Source organism: Orussus abietinus, unplaced genomic scaffold (assembly GCF_000612105.2).
Source record: "Orussus abietinus isolate OABI.00-Male unplaced genomic scaffold, Oabi_2.0 scaffold623, whole genome shotgun sequence".
Classification (NCBI taxonomy): Eukaryota; Metazoa; Arthropoda; class Insecta; order Hymenoptera; family Orussidae; genus Orussus; species Orussus abietinus.
The window spans coordinates 12,543-22,986 of record NW_019394772.1 but is presented as its reverse complement, the minus strand read 5'-3'; the positions used below and the strand labels follow the sequence as shown (position 1 = coordinate 22,986).

Below are 10,444 nucleotides of genomic sequence, written 5' to 3'. Positions count from 1 at the left end.
AGAACCCCAGCCACACAGAGTATGGATTGACTGACTGAGAGGTCGGTCTTGGTAGAAGAGTGGTTGACAGACCGCCTCAGACTGACGCTGTGCTCTTTTTCGGTGCCGTTTTTATATGAGATCTTATCCTCGAGATGCCCGTGAGGAGACGATCTAATTTCCTTGTTTTTGGATTTTGTTCCTAGGGGCTTCATAAGACGTGATGAGGAAGGGATGTCACTATGTTGACGGATGAGTAGGCCCCATGTTTTGGTCCAGAGTGCAGTTCGGTGCGGAAGGCGTACGAATAAGCCCAAACATTCCTCGATAATTGCTCCACTCGTTGTTATTTTTCCGGGTTAATCAGATGATACTATCTTTGCTTTGGGTTTGATATTTATCTTCCAGTAACTGACTCATACTTAAACTAATGTGCGCCTCTCTATTTTGAGGAAATAGGGTAGCCTCGTAACATTAGTAATGTATCCATTTTTTATATTATATTATATACTTATTAGTAAAGTATATATTTTTTATATTATATTATATACTTATTAGTAAAGTATATATTTTTTTACTTGGTCAGGTTAAGTTTTAATTAATTAATTTAATTAGATCAAGATAGAAAACTGTAGATGTTAATATTTTTTATCGCAGATTTGTTCTTATTTTTACTTTTTATTCGCTCGATTTTTGAGGGCTGATCGCTCGGATCTCCCACTCTACAGTTGCCAGCCCCACGTTGGGCGTCAATTGTTATGGTCTGCACTTATTCCGAGCCTATGCTACGGGATAATTGCAGCCGTCGACGGTTCGAGCCCCGCGACTCCTGAGACTTGAAAAGTAATTTAAATTTAGTATTCAAAGATCCGGGACGGGTTCTGGACGGACTACTAAGGACTGACGATAAGGCCCTTTTCAGGGCCGCAAATAATTTCTACGTAAAGCAACCTAGCATTCATGCAAATAAAAATGATTAAAGAAACACCGACCTTCCTTTCCCAAACGCATATCCTTAAATAAAGAAAAACTCCTCCGTTTCCGACAAGCCACATTACGAATAAAAAAAAAATGTAGTCCCACCGAGTTTTTTTTAAATCGAATATACAACCTGCTATTACGAATACCAAGTGCAACCGTTTCCACCCCAGCATCCGTTAACTACCCACAGTTGGTAATGGCCTGTATTGTAATCTGTCATTCTAATTCGGGTGAAGACTTAAAAACCCCGGAAGGGGTATAATCGTTCGATTACCGTGCGGCGGTAGGACCTTTTCTCTGTTTACCCTATGAATGAACACGGCGAGAACAGCGCTGATCGGCGAAAAATAAATGAATTTTGTAACTATTAACAACTGTAATACCGTCACACGGGGTCAATCAGTACAATTATGAGATGTTTATGTTAGTAACATTTATTTATTTCTTTTAACAAATTGGTTTCAGTTTTAGATTACTGGTAAATATTCTTGAATGCCATTAAGACGCAATTTATAGGGTGAGCAATAGTTTTGATATAGCTTTTGATACAGATGTCTCAATAGACTCCAAGTTGGGGGTCTATAAGTACAAGAAATTAGATATATTAGGTCAAGATACTCAAGAAACAAGGTTTTTTTTTTCAATACAATCTGCTATTAGGAACATCATGTGCAATCCTCATCAAACATATGTTTTCTCGTATTCTTTAGTAACTCACGCTGAAAAAGAAAGAGAGAAAATAGATCTAATTTTCTGAGTTAAATATGGCGAACTCAATAAGCCAGTGGACTCAATTTAGAATTGGAGCTGTCAATTCTGTTTCAGTCAAATTTGAAGTTGATTCAACTACAGAATGTGATTGTGCTCCAAATGTAAGTTGAACGAACTCGCTTATTGAGATCGCCATATTTGACTCAGGAAATGAGTTGAATTTACTCATTCTTTTATACGCGTAGTAGTAAAACAACAAATCTAGAATTTCATGAAAAAACCATAAATGCAAGTCTTTGTGAATATTTTGGTCCCGTTTTTCCCGCTTGAGGGCAGTCTGGAAGGTTTCTAGGGTGTCATTTTTATACACTTGATGGCCAATTTTCTTAACGTTGTTTCTAACCATCTTTTCTCGATTGGTCCCGACTAAGACACTGAAAAGGAAATCAATTGCTAGAAAATTGATGGTTTAATTTTTCTCAACCTGACCTCAAATGCATTACTGTAAAATGTAGTCAAGTGATTGAAGTATGCACAAATTGAACGAAAAACGTTGGAAAACCTTAAAATAAAATATAAGTTTATGAAGCAATAAGAAAACCACAGTATTTCTTGTTAATTTCCTAATTTCATTACATGAACACATGAAACTTACGACGGTAAAAGAATCAAACATAATTCGAGAGAAAATGTTATACTGTGGTACGAATTGATATTTTTGCAGTGCCATATTATATGCAAAACTGTACATTTCGCGACGCTCGAACAGCCCCGTAACACCCCAAGTAAATGTAAATGGTAAATATTTCATTATATTAATTGCCTGATGAACGTGACACGTGGAGGGAAAAGGGAAGGAGGGATGTGAGTCATCCAAAAAGCCTTCGAGTCCGTGGACGCTCAACCTCGGCGGTAGCACGAGGACGGAGGGTTGGTGCGATAAGTGGACTGCATATGTGCCCATAATTATGAAAGTGGTCTAAGTCAAAATTAAAAAAAAAATGAGTTTATCAGTTATTTCACGTCATATTATTTCAAACGAAATTAATTCAATGTAATTTCGAAACAAAAAATATATGACAGACCACTTTCATAATTATGGGCACATATTTGTATTTCTTTATCCGCCCTGGAGGCCGTGCGTCCGAGTGAGATAGCCTATTTGATCCGCTATCCTTAGAGATTGAAGGACAGACTTATGCGGCCGGGTTTCAAGCCCTGACCAGGAAGAAGTTTCCCTTCGACGTGGTCGGCTTGGCTCGGCCGCTTGCTCAGGGCTCGAGGAACCTATACGTGGCGTTCTCTCCTACTCCTTCGGGTCAAAAAAGCCTCGAGAATCCACTACCATTCACAAAACTTCGCGAAAAAGTTGTCATCGCTTTGCACGGACGCGATCGGTGCTCCTCGCAAACACATGGCCCAAATTCGATCTCGGCCAATATGCAGCTTCGTTAGAGCAAATTGACGATGCAGCACCACGTACGCCAAACACGTGCGAGCCGGTCGCGAAAGAGTTGTCATCGCTTTGCACGGGCGACATCGACGTTTCTCGCAAACGGATGGCCCGAATTCGATGTCGTTCAATATGCAGATTCGAAAGAGCAAACTGACGATGTAGCACCCCGTACGCCAAACACGTGCGAGCTGGTAGCGAAAAAGTTGTCATCGCTTTGCACGGGCGAGATCGACGTTTCTCGGAAACGAATAGCCCGAATTCGATCTCCTTCAACATTCAGATTCGTAAGAGCAATCTGACAGTGCAGCACCCCGTACGTCAAATTCGTGCGAGCCGTTAGCAAAAAGACTTATTGCTGCGCTCTGATGGGTAGGTTCTTTGGAAAGGCGTAACTCGGAAAGTACGCAGCGTAGGAGAAAACGGAAAAGAAAATTTCGATTCCAAATGACGTCCATCGTCGATCCCCCCGTGTCCCAACTTTCGGCACCTGAACGGACAGGTTCGGTTCAGGTAGGGGGCGTTCGCGACCGGCGCGATGGATAGAGGACTGGATTCCACAGCGAAATTTCCTTTACCGTTTTTTTCTACGACTCGTGGTTTTGGAGATACAGCGGAAATAAGAATGCTGCGCTCTGATTGGTCGGTTCTTTGGAGGGCCGTAACTCGGAAACTACGCGGCGTAGGAGAAAACGGAAAAGGAAGTTTCGCTTCCAAACGACGTCCGCCGTCGATCCCCCCGGGTCCCAGCTTCCGGTACCCGAACGGACAGGCTTGGTTCAGGTAGGGGGCGTTCGCGACCGGCGCGATAGATAGGGGGATAACCGAGGAGGGGGGATGGAGCTCCCCCCCAGGCATATATTTTAGGGGTTGAAATGGCCCCGTTCCTTTCTTCTGTGTGAAGTGTAAGTGATAATTCGAACGCGTCAGTCTGAATTTTAATTGTTTCAATAATGCAATATTAATCGATTGTCTTCTGCTTAGTGTCGCCACACACAGGGGGGAGATCAACCAGGACCTCGTCGGGCCGAGTTTCCTGCTCTCAAACGTAAGTAACGCATCGACCTTCCGACCTAGTCTCGATATTAATTTACTAAAAATAATTGATTTTAATTTTTTCCTCATTTAGTGTCGGAGCTCAAGAAATATCCCGTTCAATAAAGGACTTCGAGGAATTTTAGGATGTCGAGGTGATGAAGAAGAGATTGACAGATCACGCCTGCTAATTTTATCGATTTCTCAATAAAAAGAGTCTGTTTTGAAATATCTGCTTCTATAATCATTCAATGTAGGATAATCACATGTTTGAATTCCTTACATTCGGATATCCTTACCGATAATGTGAGTTCTCGCCCCTTTGAAACCAGTTTGACTTCTGATCGCTAGGTGGTACTTCATTCGGACCATACTCTTTTATCAACGGTAAAAGTTCTCGCCCTTTTGAAAACAGTTCATATTTTCGCCGCGGGATGGCATTTCATGCGTACCGTACTGTTTTACCGGTCACGAATATTTCGCCCCTTTGAAAGCAGTTCCAACTCTTACAAGGGCGAAGAGAGCGCCAGTGAGCCGTGCCTCACTTTCTAACAAAGGCTTGGAACATCTCCCTGCTCATCTCTGCCTGAATCTTCCCATTAAATGGCAGAACACCGTGGAATCTCCACACGGGGCCAATTTACGGACAGTCCCGAATATCGGATAGATCGGATAAGCGCCGCCATTTTGAATCCTCCTCATCGCCCTACCGGAGTATAATTTCTCCTCAACTTGTCCAACTGTTATTTCTATCAAGATAAATATAATCAGGACTCTCCAGGGCATTTTCCTCGACCGATTAATTATTAACGATTGCCTTTAGCCGTGATCCCGTGGAAAATAATAATTCGGGGAAACCCGATGAAAACTTAGCGGAACAAAATGGCGCGTCAAAGTGCGCAAATTAATCGGGATTAATCCTTTAACGGCCTGATAACGGTCGAAATGAATGGATACTTCTGTAAATCTATCTCTCGGATCTTCCCTTTATAGCCAACGGGAATGGGAATTTATTCTGGACTACTTATTCTTCAAGAAATAAGGCCGAAGATCGCAAGTGCGTTTACTGTAACTACGATCGTTTCTCCACTTTTCCTCAATTTGCGTGCCAAGTCCGTGACGAATTCCCTAACCGGAAATTGTTCCCCACGATACGGTTAATAACCCTCCAATTTGCGGATTACTCCGCTTAATTTTACTTTCTGAAAGAATTTTCATGCGAAAACCAGCCCCAATTATCACGGTATAGAGTACTCACCGGTATAGAGTATTCACCGCCCATGATTAAAATCATATATTTGGCGGGTGTAGAGGTCACGAATCCGTCCACCAATCAGCGAGCGCCGTTTCCCGGCGACCAATCAGAGCGCAGCGCGCGAAGCCCCGACCAATCAGAGCGCGGCACAGCTTCCGCGACCAATCAGAGCGCAGAGCGCGAACCGGCGGGATTTACGTATTTACACAAGTGCTAAAAGACGTTTATAACGTAGCGGATGCCATACATCTGCGACATCTTCAACGGGAAAGTACCCAGCCCTGTTCGGATGCGTTTACGAGCGCCCGGGCGATTGAGCGCGGAAAGAAGATCCGATGTACCGGTCCTCTTTGTGCGTTTCCAGTTAGTCTTGAATCCCGAATTCGTTGGAGGGTGTTGGAGGGTTATGAATCGTCGTTGTCCCTGCGGACGCAAGGAGAGATAATGGCGGACGATTTCCCATATCGCGTGGAATATTCGAAGAGCTCCAGGGCGTCTTGTCAAGCTTGCAAAAACCAAATCGCGAAGGAAACCCTGAGACTAGCCGTGATCGTTCAGGTACGCAAATCTCCATCCCTGCCTTTTAACTCGAATTCTACGATGCATTCTTTCTGGCTAATACAGTTTATTTTTTTTAAATTGCACTTTCAGTAATTGGCATATTGTTCCTGAGATATATTGTGTCGAAAGAAATCGCAGGAACGATAGGTATTTTTCTTTTACATTGCTAATCACCGTGTTAACTTTTTTAGAGTCCATTCCACGATGGCAAGATACCCAAGTGGTATCACGCTAAGTGTTTCTTTCTCAAGCAAAGGCCGCAATCGACCAACGACATCGAACATTTCGACAGTATTCGCTGGGAGGATCAGCAGGAGTTGAAGAAAAAAATCGGTACCGATTACTATTTCATAAATGTCTCGATTCGTTTAACCGTTTCGTCACTCGTCGTAGCGAAAGGGTTAACCTCTTACAAATTGATATTCGTAAGCAAAGGGCTGACTTAAGCAACCATTAGATCGATACTCTGACACATTTATAATGATATATAATTAATCTTTGTAATTTCGATCGTAGAAGCGGCAGCGTCGTCGCCAGGTCCTGCTGCCGGGAAAGGGAAGAAACGGTCGAAGGCAGGTGGTGGCGAGTCTAAGGATTTCAAGATTGAGTACGCAAAGTCAAGCAGAGCTGCGTGTCGAGGTTGCGAGGAGAAGATAACTAAGGGAGAGATAAGAATATCCAAGAAAGATTATGAAACCGACGATGCCAAAAGGTACGGGGGAATCGATCGGTGGCACCATGCCGAGTGTTTTGCAAAGCTGCGAGCGGAGTTGCAATTCCTGGAGAGTGGGGAAGTGCTTGCGGGTTTCAAGAGCCTTTCCAAGGAGGATCAGGCAATGATTAAGAAAAGTCTGCCCGAGATCAAGGAAGAGGAGGTTCCCGTGAAGAAGATTAAAACGGAGACCGATACATCCCCGGATGAAAAGTTAATGAAGGAGCAGAATCAGAAAATGTTCGCTTTAAGAGATCAAATTGCTACGCTGACCAAGCCGCAACAAATTGAGATTCTTGAACATAACGAGCAATACGTTCCTAGCGGAGTATCGAGCGTAAGTAAATTAAATGAGAATCTTATTTTTCATAATATGTCGATGAATTGTCATGAACATTTTGGAAATTATGGAATGCGTAATGTGTATATAAACGGTTTATGTATATATAAGAGTATATAAACGGATAAATGTTTAAATATATCATCTATAATAATTGTTTCCATTTAGATTTGTGATTTACTGGCCGATGTCATGACTTTCGGATCATTGGAGCCTTGTTCGAAATGTGCCGGAAAGCTGACGTACAAAAGTGGAGTCGGTTATCACTGTACAGGAGACTTAATGGAGTGGGCTAAATGCGAGTTCTCTACCGATGATCCGAAAAGAAAACCGATTCGCATACCCTCTGAGCTGAAAGAGACGATCCCCTTTTTGTAAGCTCTTTTGTCTAAACCGCAGAAGGGTTGTTCAGGGTTTTTCTAACCTTTAAATGTAATATCCATTGCAGGGAGGCGTTCAAGCCAAAGGTGGAAAAGCGTTTAATCAAGAAAGTGGCACCATCGACATCAAGCCAGGTAAAAAAGGAAGACCAAGTGGACAGCGGTCCGAAGATCCAAGGTAAACCGAAGCCCTTAAAGAACATGCAGTTCGTCATCCTGGGACGTACACAGAAGGACAAGGAAGAGCTGAAGAAGGAGATCGCCCACCTGGGTGGGAAAGTGGTGACGAAGATCCACGATAAACTGGCAGCGGTGATATCCAACCCTACCGAGGTGGGGAAGATGAACAAGAGGATGGAGGAGGTGAAAGCACAGGACATCCAAGTGGTGACGGAGGACTTTATCGAAGAGGCCAAGGAGTTCTCCTCAGCTCCGTTCATGTTAATCAAGAAGAAGAGTATCTGCGATTGGGGCAGTGATCCGCAGGCCAGGTTGGCAGAATTAATGGTGAACGATAAGAAATCCAAGAGTAAAAGCAGGTTCGAGAAGTCACCCTCTGGCAAGGTGAAGCTGCGAGTCAAAGGAGGTGGAGCCGTAGACCCTGATAGTGGGCTAGAAAACGAGGCCCATGTCTACGAAGAGGGCAAGGTTAAGTATACGGTGTCTCTGGGCATCACCGATATCCAGGCGCACAAGAACAGCTACTACAAGATGCAGATCCTGAAGCACGACAAGCGGAACAAGTTCTGGCAGTTCAGGAGTTGGGGTCGCATCGGAACCACTATCGGAGGGACTAAATTAGATAAGCTTGACCTGGACCATTGCATCGATGAGTTCAAGAAGCTCTACGAGGAGAAGACAGGGAACCTCTGGACCCAGAGAGATCACTTCGTCAAGGTGCCCCATAAGATGTACCCATTAGACCTGGACCACGGAGAGGACGACGAAAACACAAAGAAGCTCTTCGAGTCGGATATCCCCAGCAAGCTGAAGAAACCGGTGCAAGACCTGATCAGGCTTATCTTCGATGTGGAGACCATGAAGAAGGTGATGATGGAGTTCGAGATCGACATGGACAAGATGCCTCTAGGCAAAATTTCAAAGAAGCAGATCCAGCAAGCCTACGCAGTGTTAACCGAAGTCCAGAGATTAGTGTCGAGTGGTGACGCAGACAGAACGGTGTTGATAGATGCTACCAATAGGTTCTACACGTTGATTCCCCATGACTTTGGAATTGCCGATCCCAAAGTGCTGAGCACAGTGCAGGACGTGCAAGAGAAGCTGGCCATGCTGGAGGCTCTCGATGAGATGGAGATAGCGTATAACCTCCTTCATGGTAAGACCGATGCCTCGAAGAATCCTATCGATGGCCACTACGAGCAGCTAAATGCTGACATCGATGTACTCGAGAGGTCCTCCAAGGAGTTCAAGCTCATCGAGGAGTACGTTAAGAACACCCATGCTCCTACGCACACTCAGTATGCTCTCGAGATCGAAGAGGTATTTGTCGTTAAGAGGAACAAAGAGGACCAGAGATACAAGCCGTTCAAGAAACTTCATAACAAGAAACTGCTATGGCATGGCTCGAGGACTACCAACTTCGCAGGGATTATCTCTCAGGGTCTGCGGATTGCTCCACCTGAGGCTCCTGTCACCGGATACATGTTCGGCAAGGGTATCTACTTCGCTGACATGGTGACGAAGTCTGCTAATTATTGTTGCACAAATAGCCAGTCTCCTACGGGCTTGCTTTTGCTATGCGAGGTTGCTCTTGGAAATATGTACGAAAGGTACCAGTCAGATTATATCGAGAAGCTGCCGAAAGGGAAACATTCCACGCTGGGATTGGGCCAGACCATCCCTGACCCGTCAAAGGTTTATACAACCGAAGAAGGTGTCGAAGTTCCTTACGGTCCACCTATTGCTTCTAATCTTAAGAAGAAATCGGCTCTCTTGTACAATGAGTACATTGTGTATGACGTGGCCCAGGTTAAGACGCAATACTTGGTACGAATGAACTTCAAGTACAAGGTTAAGTCCTACGTCTAATTCAGTTCGTGATGATTCCCTTTTCGGGAGTTGTAAACGCAGAAAGAGGAAGAAAGAAATTCCGCAACAGATAATAGAAGACATTCAGAAGAACTTCGATGGAATTATCTTAACACCTTAAATTCCCTTTCGGTACTAACTAGCCATTGTTAAGTTTTCTCAAGACTGGCATTTAGTGATTACAAGTGTGTGCACCGGTGCGTGAAAATTTAAACCTCAATCATATCTCTTAAATTCCTGGCGATGACTTTCTTCCTGTTCCTGATTTCGTGCCCTCGACATAACTCTGTTAGTGACTTATGGTCCTGTCATTTTGTATAAATACTTGTTGGAGGTGTCTCGTAGTACGAACACCTCCATTTAGATTTTAAGCGTTCTAACAGTTCCACAGAGCATTTGCACCAATGAAAAAGTATAAGTGAGATGTCATCTTACACCCGTAACCGAGTATCTATTTATAAGATGCATATTCGCCATTTAATCGTTTGACTGCTACGCGGCGCAAAAGCGCTGCGTTCATTTGTCTCGAAAACCGCGACGCAGCGCTGTTGCGCTGCGTAGCAGTCAAACGGTTAAATGGCGAATATGCATCTTATAAATAGATACTCGGTTACGGGTGTAAGATGACATCTCACTTATACTTTTTCATTGGTTTCATTGGTAATATCTAAGTCTTGTACATGTCACGACAGACATGCCCATTCCGATACCAATTATCATTACCTACTACTGTACTACCCAGCGTTGAGATATATATTTTTGATAATAAAAAAATTTTTTAACCAATCGTAGTGTTCTCGTTTCCCAGTAGCCCTCCAAGTATACAGTTTAAGTATACGCAGGTGTACAGGTTATTCGGTAATATAATTAATATTCAAAATGGAAGTCGAAATAAGATTGGTCAAACGTATTGATTCGAATATAACCATCTTCTCCTCCTGTCGAGAAACTGCGTCCACTAGGATGAAAAGCCAACGAATTGATTGGA

At 43.6% G+C, this 10,444-nt stretch overlaps 1 protein-coding gene across 1 annotated transcript; it reads left to right on the top strand.

The window, feature by feature from the left end:
• The first annotated feature begins 5,745 nt into the window (after positions 1-5,745).
• LOC105702884 (poly [ADP-ribose] polymerase) lies at positions 5,746-9,938 on the top strand. The gene is made up of 5 exons (XM_012430823.1): positions 5,746-5,972; positions 6,167-6,308; positions 6,492-7,024; positions 7,196-7,401; positions 7,476-9,938. Exons 1-5 carry the CDS (start codon positions 5,859-5,861, stop codon positions 9,454-9,456), a joined length of 2,976 nt encoding a protein of 991 aa, XP_012286246.1. The 5' UTR covers positions 5,746-5,858; the 3' UTR covers positions 9,457-9,938.
• Positions 9,939-10,444: the final 506 nt, after the last annotated feature.